The 19,924-nt window shown below is 45.9% G+C and overlaps 1 protein-coding gene across 1 annotated transcript; it reads left to right on the top strand.

The window, feature by feature from the left end:
• Positions 1-654: 654 nt before the first annotated feature.
• Positions 655-19,594, top strand: C18H13orf42 (chromosome 18 C13orf42 homolog). Its single transcript, XM_060129164.1, has 4 exons — positions 655-1,059; positions 15,938-16,085; positions 18,230-18,461; positions 19,420-19,594. Exons 1-4 carry the CDS (start codon positions 655-657, stop codon positions 19,592-19,594), a joined length of 960 nt encoding a protein of 319 aa, XP_059985147.1.
• Positions 19,595-19,924: the final 330 nt, after the last annotated feature.

Genomic DNA, 19,924 nt, shown 5'->3' on the forward strand with positions numbered 1-19,924 from the left:
GGACGCTCAGATGCTGCTCTGAGCTCACTTTATCGGGGATCTGAGAGCCTCCTGCCAAAGGCCCTGGCTGTGTCCATCCGGGTCCATCTCCAGGGACTGGATTTTACCTCAAGCAACACGCTGTCTTCGGTTTAGTGCTGTCTTTGAAAAGCAGGATTTCATTTTGGAGACAGGGAATCAGGACCAGGGCCAGATCAGCCGAGGTGGAAACGTAAAAATCCACACCACGGTCAAGTCAAATCGAGGGAGACCACATCCAGAAATGAAAAAGGAAAAAGAGAGAAAATAGCTCAGCAGGAAACGCAATGTCACGTGTTCTGCATCCAGCTGGGGCCTTCGATGGAAGAGCGTGGAAGGTATGCGCACCAAATGGCGCATAAAGCCAGCCAGGGAGCTTGCTTTTAAGCTCACAGCGCGCTCCCTCGCGTCCTCAGGTGGTTTATGGCATTTTGGTTATTGGATGTAAAGTCCCCCCGATGAGAGATGCCCGGGTCGCCCGCCTGACCAAGCCCACACTCGCTGGGATTCCAAGAATCAGAGGCCTCCGGGAAGACAGATGGCAGGAGGCCTGCACGTTGGCTCCTGGGCCCCCAGCTAGATCAAGTGGCGCTGCGCAGGCAGCTGGAAGGCACCCACAGAGAGAAATCGAGCACCATGCTCAGAAAGCTCCACTCCATCTTTCACTCTGGCCCGCAGAGGAAGGCGGAGGTGGCGGAGAGCCCTTACTACGACTGCGCCAGCCCCGCGGTGAGGCTGATCCGCAGCAGCTCCATGTACGTGGTCGGGGACCACGGGGAGAAGTTCAGCGAGTCCTTAAAGAAATACAAAAGCGCCAGCAGTATGGACACCAGCCTGTACTACCTGCAGCAGGAGGGGGACCGGGCGTGGATGTACTCGCGCACCCAGGACTGCCTTCAGTACTTACAGGAGCTGCTGGCATTGCGCAAAAAGTACCTGAGCAGCCTCAGTGACCTGAAGCCCAGCCGCGCCCCAGGCATCTCCTCCACCTCCTCGAAATCCTCCAGGGGAGGAAAGAAGTCCGCCTCCAAAGCAATAAAGGTAAGTGCCGCCGCCGAGAAGTACAGTTGACGCGAGCGCTTTTCCGAGAGCCCCTGACGCGGGTTGCAGCCCTGGATCATACATGCGCAGCTTAATTCATCTGCGCCTTCTGGCTGGCAGCTCCGTCCACCTCAGACACTCTCCATTGCCATCTCGCCAGCCTGGGAAGGATGGCTGGTCCCATGCTGAGTGTTCACGCGGAGACCACGGGAAGGAGCAGCTTCCGACATCCACATAGCAGCCTGTGGGGAGGACTCGGGCTTGGTGTCAGACAGACGGTTTGCAGGGCACATCTGTCACTTCCTGCCCACTTCCCGGGTGAGAGAATGCTTGTATGACATTTGAGTGACAGCACATGACTTCCCAACAAGTTTTCGTTATTTTTATTATTACAGTCACATCTAAAAATCCCAGTGAAAAGTGAACATTTGGAGGATTTGCTCTGTCTGTTCCGTGAGCCCGAGTATTGGGGGGACTCGGGCACAGCCTCAGAGAGAGTCTGTGAGTCGAAGGAGATTGAATGACAACTTTGCTGGGCACTGGAGGCTTCCAGCCCAGGCAGACCAAGCAGGAAATGAGTGAAAGAAAGAACTTGCCTTTATCCCATACTTGTTACAGTGTTTGTACACATTACCTTTTCTTGAGATAATTCCAATAATGAAAAATGCCAGAAGGGAAGGGGGGAGAAAGTCCCTCTGTATCGCAGAAGACCAAGCTGAGGCTCTTCTGATTTTGCTAAGATCCCCAACTCACTGTTACTTATTCCTTTGTTTCCTCAATTAAAAAAAAAAATGAAGTTTGAAGCTATTTTGAAATTGCCAGCAATTGTTCTCCTGATGGCTGGGTTACAAGGTGTTCAGAGCAGGCCTGTGTGGCCCAGCAATGCCCCCCCCCCCCAGTGTCCTGCACGCCTGCAAGTCCCATTTACACTGAGTGACCTACTGGCCTGTTATCAGATCTCTAGGGCTTGGCCTCACCCAACTGGTTTCAACTGTCTGCATTTTATCCCAGGCGGGAGCAGTTTAAATAACCATTTGAACTCCAGAAGTAGGGCAGGGTTGGGGCCCATACAAAGTGTCTTACTCTTAGGTTCCAGTACTGCCCCTGTGGCCAACCAGCTGTGGATTTGTGGGCCAGCCCCCCCGCTTTGGGGCCACCTCCGATGACAGAGGGGGTTGCCGTGATTTCTGGACCTCCAGCTTGAGCATCCTGGGGTTCTTAGTTCTGGTTAGATTCCCACCAGGCACTACATTTTCCTGCAGAATGGAGTCCTTTCTTGGTAGAACCTAGCACTCTTCCTCCCAGCTCCATTCCTAGTTCAGCATCTGAAGACGGAGGGAGGCGTTAGAGGTAGAACACCAGTCCTGGCCCTGTAGGGATGGCTGTGAAGAGGCCCCAGGCATGATGCAGTGTAGGGATTTCCTCAGGAGATGTCTCTTACCATGGTGTAACCAGGAGAGAGGTTTTATGTTTGTTTGCTCTCATTTGAAGTATAGTTGATTTACAATATTGTGTTTGTTTCAGATATACACTATAGTGATTCGGTATTTTTGCAGATTATATCCCATTATAGGTTATCACGAGATAATAGGTATAATTCCCTGTGCTACACAGTAAATCCTTGGTGCTTATCCATTTTATGTATAGTAGTCTGTCCCTCCCCTCCTCCCTCTCCCCTTTGGTAACCATAAATTTGTTTTCTGTATCTGTGAGTATGTTTCTGTTTAGCATATACATTCATTTGTATTATTTTTTAGATTCCACATATAAGTGACAGCATATAGTATTTGTCTTTCTTTGTCTGATTTATTTCACTAAGTGTGGTATTCTCTAGGAGAAAAGGGACCCCTCCTGCACCATTGGTAGGAATGTAAGTTGGTGCAGCCACTGTGGAAAACAGTATGGAGGTTCCTAAAAAAACTAAAAATAGAACTACCATATGATCCAACAAGCTGACTCCTGGGCATATATCTGAAAAACCCGAAAACACTAATTTGAAAAGATACACGCACACCATTGTTCATAGCAGCATTATTTACAATAGCCAAGACATGGAAGCAACCTAAGTGTCCATCAACAGATGAGTGGATAAAGAAGATGTGAGATATATATATATATAATGGAATATTACTCAGCCATAAAAAAGAATGAAATACTGCCATTTGCAACAATGTGGATGGACCTAGAAAATATTATGCTTAGTGAAATAAGTCAGGAAAGAGTTTTAAAATGGCTTTGGAGTTAGTCAGATCAAGGCCTGAATTTTAGGTCTGTATTTAGCAGCTGTGTGCCTTTGTCAGGTTAAGTTTCTCTCTCTGGGCCTCTATTTCTGGAGCATACAAACGGAAATAAGAATATACCTTGTGAGGAGGAAGCAAGATCTGGCCTGTGACAGGACCTGGCACATACTAGGGAGTCCAGTGTTCACTGCTCTGAAATGTATGGTGCAGGAGGTGTATAGGAGCCTGGAGACAAGTTGCTCTCCTTCCCTATTGCTCCCAAAGAAAGAGCTGTCTGCTGGGCATGCCTGAGAAATGGTGGGTGCGGTCTCCGTGGCTAGCAAGGTGGCCTTCCTGGCTCTCTGTGCATGGCAGGGGCAGGGGATCCGGAAAGGCCCTTCCTTCAGGAATGTCATCACCTTCCTGCATTGGTAGAAAATACTTGCTGATGTTCAGATTTAGGGCAAACTCTGTTCTTTTCCCTTGACCCCCTGTTATGTGCTGAATCTTGTCTCCCCCAAATCCTATATTTAACCTAACACTCAGTACTCAGAAAGTGACTTTATTTGTTTTTTTAAAGTTGCAGCGAGCGGGGGCTACTCTTCGTTGCGGTGCACGAGCTTCTCATTGTGGTGGTTTCTCTTGTTGCGGAGCACGGGCTCTAGGTGCGTGGGCTTCAGTAGTTGTGGCACACGGGCTCACTAGTTGTGGCTCGCGGGCTCTAGAGCGCAGGATCAGTAGTTGTGGCGCACGGGCTTGGTTGCTCTGTGGCATGTGGGATCTTCCTGGACCAGGGCTCCAACCTGTGTCCCTTGCATTGGCAGGTGGATTCCCAACCACTGGGCCACCAGGGAAGCCCTATATAAATTTCTTTTAAAGAAAAATGTGTAACGCTGGACACCTTTCAAATGGTTAAGTGCCAGAAAATAATCAGAGTTCTTTACATCAGAGCTTTCTCTGAGCTTTTCCAAATGATCATTTATATAAACCCATAACAATTCATCCAAAAGTCTATTAAGCCCTAATTAATATATTTTTAGAACACTTTTTGAAAGTATATTAGTAGAACACTAGAAAATGAATTCCTTAAGAGGTCATGGAGGCTCTAAAAACACTTCATTTAGGAATCAGGAGAGTGTTTTTATAAAAGGTTTGACAATGATCTTTTATTTCTTAAAATATAATATCCTCTTTAAGTAAAATATTCATAAAAAATTTAAAATTTACCGTTTGAACCATTTTTTCAATGGTAATGTCAGTGTACAATTCACTGACATTAAGGACAGTGTTGTGTAGCCCACTACATCCATTCCCAGAACTTTTTCATCATCCTAGACAGAAAGCAGTGGCTCCCCATTTCCCCTTCTCCCAACTTCTGGAAACCTGTATTCTACTTTCTGTCTCTATGAATTTGCCTATTCTAGGAACCTCATATAATTGGAATCATACAGTATCTGTCATACTGTGACTAGCTTCTTTCTCTTAGCATAATGTTTTCAAGGTTCATCCATGTTATAGCCTGTGTCAGAACTTCCTTCCTTTTTACGGTCCATGAGCTTGGGTTTTGATGGGACATGAGGAGGAAAAGCTTGAGATTATGCTCTGACTTTGCCCGGAGTGCTCATCAGCATTTGAGGTCCTCACTGAGAATAGCTCCCCATGGTTTTAAAGCCAGATGAACAGGTAAACAGCCAGCATTCCTCTGTGAGAACTGGGCCACCTAAGTGGACCTGGGTGGACCACAGTGTCTGTGCTGCCAGAGAGGCAGTTTTGGGTTGCCTGCAGTGCCCCAAGGAACTCTCCCCAGAAGATTTGGGCTGACATTTTCCAAAGCCAGAGTTCCTGGTCACCCACCACAGCCAGAAGAAATTTCATTAATTCACCTGTGAATCATATAGTTCTGAGCAGCTTTGATCCCCGATATGTCTGCCTGGATGAACCAGCTGTAAAATGCACACCCCTCCCAGCACCAACACCCCTCCCACCCTGCTCCAACTAAAGAAATTCACCTACTACAAGAATGATTTAAACAGAACCAGTGGAATTACGGAGAATGCCTGCCAAAAGTGATTGATTTTTGTTTCAAGTAGTTTTGTTCTGATAATAGTTAACTTTCAGGATCAATTTTCTATCATTGGCCATTCAATCCTGGTTCATGAAATAAGACCAAGTCAACAGCAAGTAGATTTTTTTTTCTCCTCTGCTGTAGAAAGATCTGAAACCAATTCATCTAAAAACATTCCAAATCATCCATATATAAATTGCATATGCAATGGGAAGAAGGTTCTGAGTCTGTTCCGTACCACTGGGATTTATTTTTCAGATCTGTTGGGGGGGACTCTCTGCAAACACAGTGATATTAAAGTGCAGGTTTCCTGTGAGCATCAGTTACTGGAGGTCTCGATCACTTGGCCTGTATCTGGTTGGCAGAGTTGAAGGGCAGTGAACATTCAATATGAGCTGCAAAGACTATTCTATTATACCTGGCAGCGCTCTCCAGAAGATGGCAGACAGTAAAATAATCATCGATAACAGAGCATCCGATTCCTGCAGCCCCTCTCAGTCAGACCACACGACAGGTAATTATATTCCCCAATCTACCTCCCAGACATGTGCCGTTTGCTCAGCCTAGAAACAGTACAGTACTTCCGCTTCCGTTTTTCCTCTCTACCACACCCCGCCCACCTGGCTAACTTCTTGTCTTTTAAGAGAGCAGAGAAAGCACTGCCCCAGGAAGCCATTTCTCATGTCCACAATCTAATGCAGTGGATGTTCCCCCCTCTCTGGGTCTGAGCCTTATCTCAGCACTCAGCACCCAGCACCCAGCAGTCAGCACACAGCACCGTAATTGTCTGTTCATTTGCTGTGTCTGCTACTGGCCGTGAGCTCATTGAGTGGGGCCACCATATCTTATTTCTCTTTTTATCTCCAACCTCTAGTGCAGCTCCAGGCATATAGTAGATGCTCAATAAACTAATAACCCGAGAAGCTCCAATTGTAATTTAAGAATGGAACTTTACGAAATTTGATGGAAGACCTGGAAAAGTAATAGGTCTGTGGTTTTCAGTGAGTGGAAAATTATCTTGTTTTTTACGGAGTAGAATATAGTTTGGGGATATTCATATGGAATGATCCTAATAATTAAAACATCCCACATGTAATGGATCAGAGTTTACCATCAAAAAGACACTCTTTTAGGTAAACATTTGTTTCCGATTATTAAGTTATATTTGCTCATTAAATGAAATTTATAAAACACAGAAAAGTGTAAGGAAGAAAATAAAAATGATCTAGAATCCTATCTCCTGTCATCCAGAGACAATCACTATAAAATATTTAAGTATATTTTCTTTCAATCATTTATTTCTTGTATAGTTGCAGATATGTATATTAGGGCTGCCAGGTAAAATAAAGGATGCCTATTTAAATTTGGATTTCAGATAAACGATGGATTTTTGTAGTATAATTATGTCCATATAATATTTGGTATCTATTTATACTAAAAATTTATTCACTGTTTATATAAAACTGAAAGTTAACTGCCATTCTATATTTTTATTTGCTAAATTTGGCAACCCTAAAGTGTGTATACGTATACATTTACTAAATTTGGCTCATACCATATGCTTTTTTATAATTTATATTGTGGGTTCTTTTCTGCCTCATTAACTAGTTTTTGAAAACTGAAAGTATTAATGGCAAAAAATTTAACAACTCACATGCTTTAAACAATTGTTAAACATTATAAATAAATTCATCTTACTCTGTCTATAAGGCATTTTTTAGCAGTGATTCCTAAAAGTGTGATTAATGGGCCAAAGGTGAAAGGCCATTCATTTTTAAAGATTCTTCTACATATTGTTTTCCAGAAATATTTTATAGTTTACACTTTTATCAACAGTGAGTTAGAAAGCCCTTCTTATTGCATTTTATCAGCACCAAGTAGTGTCATTAATTTTTAAAGTTTACTGATAATAATAGATTAATTGCATTGTTTTATGTACTTTTTTTTGGATTATTGCTTAAGCAAAGAATGACCCTTTTATTTTATCAAACCAATGTGTACTTCTTGTTTAATGGATTGCCCATTCATGTCTTTATACATTTTTTGGCTCTACTAAATATTTTTATTTATCTGGACTCATATTAAGGACGCGAGTACATTGTCTGCCACATGTCTTAAAAATATTTTCTCAAAGTTATGTATCTTTTAATTTTACTTAAGAGTACAATTTTATCATTACAAATACTATTGATTTTTATGTAGTCAAATATGTCGATTGTTGTCTTTGATACTTCTTTGCTTCATGCTTAGAAAGTCCTTCTATGGCTCAAGGTCAGTTTCATATTTGCCATTTTTCTCCTTTTTTTATAGTTCCATTTAAAAAAACCCAACCCTCTCATCTATTCAGCAATTTATTTTTACATGCAGTGGGATGTGAGAATCCAACTTGAAATTTTCCCAAATAGCAAAGTTTCAACACCATTTATGGACAAATCCACCCCTTCTCTCGTTGGATTGTGATGTTTCACGTACCGGGCGTGAAGATTTTTATACTACGTTTCAAGCATATTAGTTCAGTTCTGTTAGTTAGGCTTCGAACAGTTTGATAAGTGTGAGCAAAAAACCTTCACTTAGTGTTGAACTAAAGTGAAATGGTCATTTAGGTGATATTTAAGGGGAGGAGTTACCAGGTCCTAGCAAAGGAAACAATGGCCTTCAGATTATAAAGCGGGAGAAAAAAGACCAAGCCTAGACTGTGAGTCTGAAACCTCTAATACCAAAGACAAAAGACGTGCAGCTACGATTCCAAAATGATTGTAATGTTTAGCTATGAGAGGTAATTCCCAAGTTTAGTTATACTACAGCGTGTGACAAACCTCGTCCTTTCTTTTTATCTCTTTGGGCTGATTTTCTCAGCTCTATTGTCTATATCACTATTTTTTCCCTTCAGCTCTTACAAGTCTACCATTAGCGTATCTATTGAAAATTTGGATGTGGGTATGTGTACTTATGTATTTAAATTTCAGCGATTATACCTTTTCCCAAGTTATTTGCATCTCAGATTTACAGTTCTCATTTCTCAAGCTCCTATTCCTTTATCACAAACCCCTATTCAATGATGGGTACACATTTCCTCAGGTGAGGTAATATAAAAGGGATAAGATGGGACTTACCTGGTGGTCCAGCGGCTAAGACTCTGCACTCCCAATGCAGGGGGCCCAGGTTCAATCCCTGATCAGGGAACTAGATCCTGCATGCATGCCGCAACTGAGAAGTCCACAGGCCACAAAGAAGATCCCACGTGCCGCAACTAAGACCTGGCACAGCCAAAAAAAAAGGATAAGATAAGTATTGCTTTGGACTTGATCTTGAATAGCCATTTCAAGGATGGCAGAAGGAAAGAGGATGTATTAGAGCTTTTAAGGTTTATCCTGAAAAGCTTCTTTTGAGGACATTAAGTTGCTTGTGGATAATTTGAGCTGTTTTGCATTTCATTTCACCCAGCTGAATGATCCAAGGGAAAATGATCTCTCCAATCCAGACCAGTCCCACATTTGATCCTGGAAATTTCATCACAATGAACTGACATTTTGATTTCCAGGTACGATCAGCTCAAAACAGTATTATAAGACTCCATAAAAATAAGGAGTACAGAGTTCTCAAAATTTGCTAAGTTAAATCCAAAAGTATACATTAGCAACATGCAGACTGGTTGGAGAATATAAACGTATGATAATGGCATGTATATAGCATACATTCATTCATTCAACAAATCACTCCATGTCAGGCATTGAAATAGGTGTTTCACATTCATAGATGGAAAGACAGTCCGCCTGCCCTGATGCAGCCCATAATCTGAAGCTGCAACTCTCAGCATCACTGCCTGAACCACACTGGTGTGTTGGAAGAGAAACAGGTAGAATTACAACAAGAATGTTGGAAGTTGGGTCTATCCGACAACTTGTCTCATGTAGGTAGTGGCTGGCAGTGAGCGTCTATCCAAAGACAGTCTTATCTGTGAGTGCTATTTGCCAAAGCTATTTCATAGACGAGGTTAAGGATCACGGGTCTAGTGTGGGGCTCTGAGGGTACAGTACAACGTTGCTGTCCACACAAGGCAGAATATGAGCCTAGAAAAGATGTGTGTGGGTCTGTCTGCTGCAATGAGTGAAAGCTTCGGAAAGGAGGTACCATGTGAGTTGGCCCTCCGAAGAGGTGGCGGGGAGTGAGGCCAGGAGGAGGGAAGGAGGCTAGATGGTCCTCTTGACGTTGGCTGGGTTTAGAATGTCCCCCTACCCTAACCTCTGACAAAATACTTCTGTTTACAACTGGAAGTTCATTTTGTAGCATCCAGATCTCTTGCAGACAAATACTGACAGATCCCAGAAGAAAGTAAACAGATTGGAGAAGCCCAAGTACCCCAAGGGCAGGTGAAACCAGGCAGGATGGGAGGTGATACGAAAGGCAGAAAAATAAACCGTCTTGGGGGACTCAAAAATTAAAATGAGAAATACGGTGGAGTTTGGTTTGGAAAGATGCAAGTGTTCTATCCGGGGAAAGTAATCCAAGACCCAGGCCTGTTGGGAGGGGGTGGGACGGGGAGGCTTGGAAAATGATAACCTTAAGGCCACTGAAGGTTAAAGGGGAGTCGGCAATGCAGTACAGATGGCTTTCAGAGAAAGCGCCTTCCCCTGGGGCCGCGGAAGGGCTGCTGGCGAAGGAACATGAGCCCTGCGAAACCCAGGTCTGAGCGGGTGCCACAGGAAGCAGCCTGCGTTACACGCAGCCTTTCCAAAGTAGTTCAGCTCTGGGCTAGGAAAGAGTCAAGAGTTCAGAGAGGGAGAACTATTTGGGTCTCACCCAGGGGTGTTGATGACTGACGTCCCACTCTGTGCAACCCCTGCTTTGTAAAGTAGATTTTCTGTGATGTTAGCCTGAGCCCGGAACCCTGAGCCTCAGTCGTGCAGCTCTTGTGCTAGTTGTCTTGGCTGGAGACCAAGAGAAGGTCGTAGTAGAGGCCAGAAAGGCCCATGGAAGCTGCGGGAAAGGCAGGAAAAGCCGGAATCAGCCTGAGTTTAAACTAGGACTTGAAAAGGCCCAGGGAGCCTGGACTTGTAGATTAGCCTTGGTGGTACCAAACCAGGCTTGTTTGCCTGATTCACAGCAAGCCCGAACGCCGAGATGCCGAGATTTGCAGCAAAGAGAGGGTTTATTCACAAGGCAGCCAAACGAGGAGGCAGGAGAACAAATTCAAATCCACCTCCTGGAAGGCAAGGGGCTAAAGAAGCCGGGTGGTCTGGGGTGTGGGGAACTAAGGAAAAGTTGGGGTAATTGTTGTTCTGTGCAGGTGTAACTAGCCTACAGGCGTCTGCACGTCCAAAAACGGAGGCACCTAGCACACTCTGAGGGTGGAGTTCTCAGCCCTCTGATGTCAAAATGTCACCGAGCAGACTCGCGCATGCCCGGTTGGAGGGTTGGTAGTCCTTTCCAGCCTTAACTGGCTCAGCTCCAACTAGACACAGGTGATGGCAAGTTTCTGGAAAACAACTCAGGCAAACACCTTGTTTAGGCTCCATGCTTCTTGGAGGACAGGCAAGTCTTGTAGCAACAATTAAAACAACCTTGATGCGGGAAGACAGGTTACAGGTGAAATGGATTTAACTGATGATTACCCACAGTTTCATTGGTACTCAGATAAATCATCACAAAATTCGTTTGGAGACATTTAAAAGTATACTTTAGGGCTTCCCTGGTGGCGCAGTGGTTGAGAGTCCGCCTGCCGATGCAGGGGACATGGGTTCGTGCCCCGGTCCGGGAAGATCCCACATGCCACGGAGCGGCTGGGCCCGTGAGCCATGGCCGCTGAGCCTGCGCGTCCGGAGCCTGTGCTCCGCAACGGGAGAGGCCACAACAGTGAGAGGCCCGCGTACCGCAAAAAAAAAAAAAGTATACTTTATAAAGTACAATAGATTTGTTAACCAAATCTTACTTAACTGACCTGCCAGATCACTTGATGATTACCGTTCTGTCTGTAAAACGAGCTGAATATTTACAGTTAGAAGCCTATACTAGGGTATTATTGGCAAAGTGCAAAATGATGTATGTGTAAGCACTAATTGTAACAGCAAAAGATTTCAAACAACCCGAAGCTCTAACAATAGGGGACTGTAGTTCATTCCTACAGTGTGTCTGTGTAGTGGAGAACTGTGCAGCTATTCAAAGGGAAGAGGAGAATCTCTACTGCTGTGAAGTTATTCTTAGCATACACCAAGTGAAGAAAGCAATTCACAGGGGGATATCGTATGCTACCTTTTGTTTTTTTAAAGAGTGGGTTAATACACATTTGCTTGTGTTTTCAAAAAGAAATGATGGAGAGAGAAACAAACAACTTGATGTCTAGTCAAAATGAAGACTAGCAGAGATGAATACCAAACATTACACCCAGATTGCAAACAAAACTGCATGAATACAAGCAGAGGAAATTGCCCTCCCCCGCAAGCCAGGAGGTGATTTAGGTCACGTTTGGGGACTGGGTGGGAAAGGTAGGTGCACGCCTATGAGTGGGATGCCCTCATACCTGTAGCTAGTAAGGGGATGGGGCAGGGGGGGTGGGGTCCCCTTACCTGGTCTCTATGTGCTGAGCAATGGGAAAAACACAGGGACATAAGGGTCCGGGCCCTGTAATCCAGGCGCTTTGTCCTCTTCCTTCATTGAGCTGTGTCCTATCCCCTTGGGTCCCGTCCCTTGTGTCCTTGTCTTCATGGAGGCACTCCTGTCTGCTCTTGCAAATTCAGGGCATGAGACTGGTATTTAAGGTTTTCATCCTAAACCAGACCCCGAGGTGGGAGCACAGCCCCTCTTGCTGCCTTCCCTGTGCCTGGATCCTCAGAGAGCAGAGGGTCTCAATTGCTCTGCACTGGAATCACCTGGTTATCTAAATTAATTGATCTGGGAAAGGGCCAGTGTAGAGATTCTTTAAGAGCATCCACTGAGGGTCCAACCTCCAGCTGGGATTGGGCTCCACTGTGAGAACTGCCCGGACAGAGATGAGGGGGGAGTCATAACCATTCATAACCATCATCGCCCCCAACTGGGTCCTCAGACTCCTTCAAGGGGTGGTGCTTTCATTTGCAGGGAAGGAAGGCAGAGCTAAGGAAGGAAGGAAAGCAACTGTTTATTCATTTTCATTTATTTATGTTCCTCCCTCATTCCATGAAGGGCTTGGGCGAAACTGATGATGGTAATTGAGGCAAGTTGGGGAGAGCTCTCTTTGGGGATGAGACTTGGTCACACAGGTACCTAGGGGTCAGCCACAAATAATGTCACCAATGTCTCACTCTCCAGCCACACCAGGATCCAAAAGCTCTTTTAACAGAAACAAGCTTTATAACGGTGATAATGTACTGAATGGTCCAGCAGAGCCCCGGATGTGAGGCCCCAAAGAGCAGACTCTTAAGTGCTGGCCAAGGAGCTTATCTGTCAGCGTCTGGCTGTGCTCAGGAAAGGCAATCACTGCTAAGCACAGCAGAGAGGGTGAGCTGTGTGGGAGTGTTGAGTCCTCAAGCTTGAAATTTTACAAACAAGAAACATGTTTGAATATTTGGAATAACCAACGAAATGTGCAGCTGAAAGGGTCTTTGTCCGTTAGTTTTTTTTTTAAAAATCACTTTTATTTATTTATTTATCTATTTATGGCTGTGTTGGGTCTTCGTTTCTGTGCGAGGGCTTTCTCTAGTTGTGGCAAGTGGGGGCCACTCTTCATCGCGGTCCGCGGGCCTCTCACTGTTGTGGCCTCTCCCGTTGCGGAGCACAGGCTCCGGACGCGCAGGCTCAGCGGCTATGGCTCACGGGCCCAGCCGCTCCGCGGCATGTGGGATCCTCCCGGACTGGGGCACGAACCCGTGTCCCCTGCATTGGCAGGCGGACTCTCAACCACTACGCCACCAGGGAAGCCCCTGTGCATTAGTTTTGATGGACAGAGAGTACAGTGGCTGAGGTGGTGATGTATATGCTGGTAATTTATTTTTTTATTTTGTAAATATTATCCTTGGAGGATAATTCTTGAGGAGATTGGAGATATTCACAAGAGGCCACAGTCAAGGGCTTGTGTTAACCTAACTACTGGCAGTGTGCTCATTGCTGTTTTCTTAGCCTTTATAGTTAAGACACCAAAGTTGACTCTCTTTTAAGCCTTTTAATAAATGAAAGCAATTGATCCAGGCTGCTCTGAGCTTCTGGCCAATATCTACTTCCTGGGGACACTGAGGAATGAACAGTTTAGAAGACATTGTAGGGTGACCCAGATGGAAAAGAATATGGTGCCCCTGAGCAAGGCGGAGACTCTTGCGTTCAGCCAGACACTGATGGCAGTTGCTACTAGGGACCTAGTGATGTCCCTTCCATGTGGAGATGGATTTTGAGATGGGAAAACCTACAGACCTTGCATTTCTATTAAACAATATTCAACCTTCCTTTGGGGCTCAGTCCAGATCATGTGGCTTTCTTGATTCTTTGTTTCTCTCTCTTCCACCTCACAAAAAATTCTCTAAAATACTATGTGTTATCGTAGAATTAGATTAGGTACTGAGGACCTTGGAGCCTGGAGGAGGGAAACAGCCCAGGAGAGGGTGGTCTTCCTGGAGAAAGAGCTGTCTCAGCCACATCTTGATGGTTGGATAGGACTTGGCCAGATAAGGCATTCAAGGCAGAGGGACAGCAAGAGAAAACACAGGAAGGATAAAAGCGTATGGACCTGCCTCCAGATATGAGTCTTCCTGTTATCTGCCTGCAGGAAGGATGCTGGTGGCCCAGCCTTCTGTGCTCATACAGACTTTCAACCAGCCCCTCAGTTTTTCATTCCAACCCTTGGTGTGCCTGGTGTTGCCAAGTCTGGAGCATTTCTGGTTCCAAGGGTCAAACTGTCTCCCTTCTGAGCTGCTTCATCCACCCATAGTTCTCTGGGAGGGCGGTCCCTCTGCTCTGTTACATCAATTCTCCTGCTTCAACTGCTTTCCATTTGGCAGGAGCTCTTGGAAATCTCTCTCTCACTGATGACCTCTCTCTTGTTCTCTTTGACACTGGGTTTCAACTTTCCCCCCACCCACTTTCATTTTAGTGGGCTCTTTGAAGGGGGTGAGATAACTACATGTGAATAGTTTTCCACTTTTAACAGAAAAGGCTCAGTGTATGTTGTGGTTCTCCAAATTTTTTCTCCAAGAATGCTCCTTACAAATATAAAAGGAAAAAATCCTCTATTTAAAAATGTTTCCTGGGGCTTCCCTGGTGGCGCAGTGGTTGAGAGTCCGCCTGCCGATGCAGGGGACACGGGTTCGTGCCCCGGTCCGGGAAGATCCCACATGCCACGGAGCGGCTGGGCCCGTGAGCCATGGCCGCTGAGCCTGCGCGTCCGGAGCCTGTGCTCCGCAACGGGAGAGGCCACAACAGTGAGAGGCCCGCGTACCGCAAAAAAAAAAAAAAAAAAAAAATTGTTTCCTGGGAATTCCCTGGTGGTCTAGTGGTTAGGACTCTGTGCTTCCACTGCTGGGGGCATGGGTTCGCTCCCTGGTCTGGGGAACTGAGATCCTGCAAGCCGCATGGCTTCCTAGTGGTACAAATGTTTCCTAGTGGTACAAAATGCATACATTTTACCAAAATCTTATGCATATATAAAGATGTCATCCTTTAGTTTCCTAACATGCAAATCTGTAATTAAATCACTTTCATTTTTAATACCATCCCACTTTCAAAGTGCACACAAAAAATAAAGGAAGTCTACATTTGGTCCAAATAGCCCAGGTTAACACATATTGTCTTTCCTTTTTCTCCCTGAGTTCTCTTATTTCCTAAATTCTTCAGGGAGCTTTTTTTAGTTCACATGATGATTCTGTGCCTACATCATGAGTTCTCCATTGAAGTCCACCATGGTGCTTGAACTTCTGTGATGCCGGTCGCTGGTGACTGACTGTGGGCTGTTGTGAAGAGAACGATGATGATGATGGTGATGGTGATGGTGATGCTAACATCATGAAGAATGAGTCAGGACAGAACCTGGAACCTAGTTAGGCTTTCTGTAGATTTTTTTAAAACTACTTTAAAGATGTTACGGAAAAACCTGAACAAATTTTTGGCCAACCCAATATTATTCCTTACACTGTTCAAACAATCGCACCAATTTGTCTTCAACTTATTCCATGATTGAACCGAAATTTGGCCACTTTAGGTACTGAAAACTCTTCTGGAGTATTTTATTTTCAACATATCTCGTCCCCTCCTTCCTGCTGTGAGCATCTCATCGCCTATCTAAGGAACTGTACAATCTCCTAATTGGGTTTATCAGCAGGCAACAGGCCGAAGAAAGACAAATTATTTTGCCTAATGGTCAATAACAGTCCCTGACCAAGACAGAGGCAGATCTACCCACCTTTCACTCCCCCTCCTGGAGATAATCCGAAATCCATTGACCTACAGCAAGTGTGGATCTGGAGTATCTACCTTCCTTTCAAGGGCACGTACTCAAATTTACCTGCAAATTCGTAACTTCACATTGGTTTAGTTTCAGTAACATGTGGTCCTTTTCCATGTCACTTGTGTGTGGGCGCCCCAAGGCTGGCTCAGGCAGTTCTGCTTTCTCCTCTCTGCCCTTCATCTCTAGCAGAAAGCCACGCCCAAGAAGCACTCGCAGTTCAGCGCGGATGTGGCAGAGGCCATCGCCTTCTTTGACTCCATCATGGCAGAGCTGGATACGGAGAAGCGGCCGCGGGCTGCTGAGTTTGACCCGCAGAACGAAGACGTGGACTTCGATGGTGAGTGCCATCCCGGTGGCAGGAGGTGGGTGGAGTGGGGTCTCTGGAGTGGACTTTCTTTGATTAAATGGAAACTCACATCTGCAAGCCAAAGCCTGGCCCTGAGCCTGCTCTACTGCTTGGGGCCCTGGCTTTCGTCGTCGCTGCTGCCGCTGCTGCCACTCCAGGCTACCCCTTAAATCCTCAGGCTGTATTTGGACAAAAACTCCTTCCCTGTGGTCCATTTTCCACAGCAGAGATGGGGCGGAATTTTGTAAGGCTCCAGGAGGGAAAGCAATAGGGCAACAATTATAGAAAGGGATGAGTTGGAGGGTTATTAAATGGGTATAGAGTTACAATTGTTTTTTTTTAAACAGCTGTTGTGATTTTAAAATTTAATGTAATTTAACTAATTTAATTTTTTACTGAAATATAGTTGATTTACAATGTTGTATTAATTTCTGCTGTACATCAAAGTGATTCAGTTATACATATGTATACATTCTTTTTATATTCTTTTCTATTTGTTTTATCTCACGTTATTGAATATAGTTCTGTGTGCTATACAGTAGGACCTTGTTTATCCATTCTATATGCAGTAGTTTTCATCTGCTAACCCCAAACTCCTAATCCATCCCTCCCCCACTCCATCCCGCTTGGCAACCACAAGTCTGTTTAGAGTTTCAGTTCTGCAAGATGAAAAAGTTCTGGAGATCTGTCACATAATGATGTGAATATACTCCACACTACTGAACTGTACACTACAAGATGGCAACAGGGTAAATTCTATGTTATGTGTCTTTTACCAGAATTGAGAAAAGAAGAAGAAAAGGGAATAGACAAATCATATTTAAAAATTGGGCTTGTGACCCTACCTGAGCTAACTTGGCTCTGGGCAGCCCTGTCTGCTGGACCCGACTCTGACCCTTCACCTACTTTGTCACCCCTCTCCACCCCTCCCCCCAGCACTCCCCCTGTGGCCCTCATGGGCCACCACTCTGCAAGGATGTGTAGACAGGAGAGGGCCGGGGTGCTTGCTCAAGCCCAGTCTGGATTGTTGGGGAGGGAGTGAGGTGAAGGCCGAGGGTGGTGCTTTTCTCCTTGCCAAGGTGTATCACTGGCTGTCTCCTGATGGAGAGCAAATAACAACCACGTTCATGAGTTGAGCCCACTTTTAAATTCCATTACTCAGCTGTCAGTTTCTTTCATCGTCGACTTGCCCCTCATGGTGTATTAATGATGATTTAATTTAGCGGTTACTGGCCCCTGGTTATTAAGGCAACAGCTTTTGGTACCAATACTAAATAATTTTTAATACTAAATATTAAATATTTTATTTAATGCTCAAAGATTACATCCTTGTGGTGTGTTTGTTGTTTTTCTAGCCCTGATGGACACGTATCTGTGAGATTTCGGTTCTCACTGGGTTCTGTGGAGTTTCACGGAAGGGGATTCCCACTCCCCAGGCTCACTGTACCCTGCAGGGTAACTGGTCTGCCCCCCTCTCCCACGGCAACGCCTGACAAGGAACAGCCCTCTCTTTCAGAGTCGGGCCTGGGAAATCCAGACATTGCTGGAAGGACAATGAAATCTACCGAGGACGCAAGTGTCATCTTCACAGTTATAATTTTTTAATGGAAATGACTTCATGTTTTTTCTCTGATAGCCACAGTAACATATGTTCACTGTAAATCAAATGAGTCAAACAATACACCAAAGTATAAAGAAGAAAGTAAAGAATTTGACCTGTAATTCTACCACCTAGAGTTAATAATCACTGTTAACAGTTTGGTGTACGTCCTTTCAAAAAGGCTTTAAACAGACTCACTTTATTACTCTTTTTAAACAAAAACAAGATCTCTGTGCTATTTTTCATCCACTCTTTTCACTTAACAATTTACAAGACATCATGGGCATTTTCCAAGTCAGTAAACGTAGGTCTATGTGCTTGTCTTTAATGGACACACACTAGTGCATTGTCTCCCCAGGCGATAACTGCAGAGTTGAATCATCCCCTTTGCTTGGCTCTCCGGGCCTTCCTAAGAATTTCGTTTTACGTATGTATGTATTGTGGGTTCTTAGCTGGATTTGTCCTCTCCGTGGCCTTCTGCTCCCCTCCGCATGGTGAGTCCTCCTTTCCCGGGGGCCCTGCTTCTCTCTTCCAGTGGCCACCAGCTCCCGGGAGCACAGCCTGCACTCCAACTGGATCCTGCGGGTGCCCCGCCGGTGCTCCGAGGATGTCGCTGGGCACACGACAGCCGGCCAGTTCCGGAGGAGCACGGAGCGCAGGACCTTCGGCACTCAGAGGAGACTCGAAAGGCACCCCATTTATTTGCCCAAGGCTGTGGAAGGGGCCTTCAGCACGTTGAAATTTAAGCCCAAAGCCTGCAAAAAAGAGTGAGTGCTCAGATCACGTAGCATAACCAAGATGCTCTCATGTGCACCAGACTCTTGGCTTGCTTCTCAGGTGCCCTGAACCCCCATCTTACGTGGAAAAATCATTCTTTTGTGTATGGGGGGAGGGAGGTCTTAGTTTAAAACATTTTTTGATAGTCTTATATTCACATTCTAGCTTGGTTCACCACTGTCCCCACCCCTAACTGTACCTTGAGCTCTGGACCTGCCTCTCCCTTTCCGGCCCACTTAGCCCTCATGCTCTGTCCATCCTCTTTCACTCTTTCCCCCAAGTGCCACTGACACACTGTGTGCTGCAGATTTTTAATGAGACTTTGGGGTTGAGGAGGGCATAGCACCATGAGGGAAGCAACACTGAACCAATTAGATGGCCCTGCTGTAGAAAGGCATTGCCAGGCTCGGATGGAGAACATCTCGCTGACTGGGCCCCACCTGGCCCTCCTGCCACCATCTCTTGACCTCTCTCCCAAGACGAGTTGCCACCTCTAACCCCCAAATCCCCATGACTTACTCCTTCAGAGAAGTATGTGCGCTCCTGATCCGGCCACCCTAGGCCATGCTGCAGGGAGCTCACCTCTCACAACAGAAGGGCCTGTCTTGGCTTGTCAACCTGTCTTCCTCTGTTTCTACAAGAGCCATCCAACTCTGATGGGTTCAGGGCTTTTCTAAATGGCATTTTCCTCCCATAAGAATGGACTATGTACTGGACATATTAAAACCAGGACTCAACCCTCATCACCCATCCTCCCCCTCCAAGGCCACATTGAGGTCCAGCTGAGGTCCACCCACAGCTCCCATGATGATACTGCTTTGTCCTCCACGAGGCCCAGCACTAGGGGAGCCTCTGATGGGCTCCGTCAGGATGGCAAATCAGAGCGTCCCTTCTCCATGTGGCCAGCCAAGCCAGACTTAAACCCTTTACCTCATTCCTCCCTTCCAGCCTGGTGAGCTCCAGACAGATCGTCTTCAACTTCTCGGGGGACGACACAGACTGGGACGCAGAGCTCTTTGCACTGGAGCCCCTGGCATCCCCGGGGGAGGACCGCTACGAGACAGAGAACCCCAGAGGGCAGTGGCTGCTTCGGGAGAGACTCTGGGAACGAACAGTGCCCTGACTGCCTCAGCCCTGCAGCCTGGCTCAGGCTGGGTTCCCCCGAAGGCGTCTGCTTTCACTGCAGAAGGAGGTGTCTGGTAGAGTTAAAAATGGAAATTGTCACAAAGTCAGGCCCAGGAGCACACTGCCTGCCGGTGCCCATCCAGTGCCAAACATACCCGTGGCCTCCTGGAGGGCCCGCCTTAGGGGCCTTCTGGAGCCTGGCTTTCCCAGCACGGGCGGGTCGGCTGGTCATTACAGCCCTGCTGGTCTTCAAAAGCAGAAGGAATGGAAGGTCCAGGCTCACTCCCGGCCTCCTCTGGCCTGTCCCTGGCTCTCCATGCATCTGTCC

This window comes from Lagenorhynchus albirostris, chromosome 18 (assembly GCF_949774975.1).
Source record: "Lagenorhynchus albirostris chromosome 18, mLagAlb1.1, whole genome shotgun sequence".
Taxonomy (NCBI): Eukaryota; Metazoa; Chordata; class Mammalia; order Artiodactyla; family Delphinidae; genus Lagenorhynchus; species Lagenorhynchus albirostris.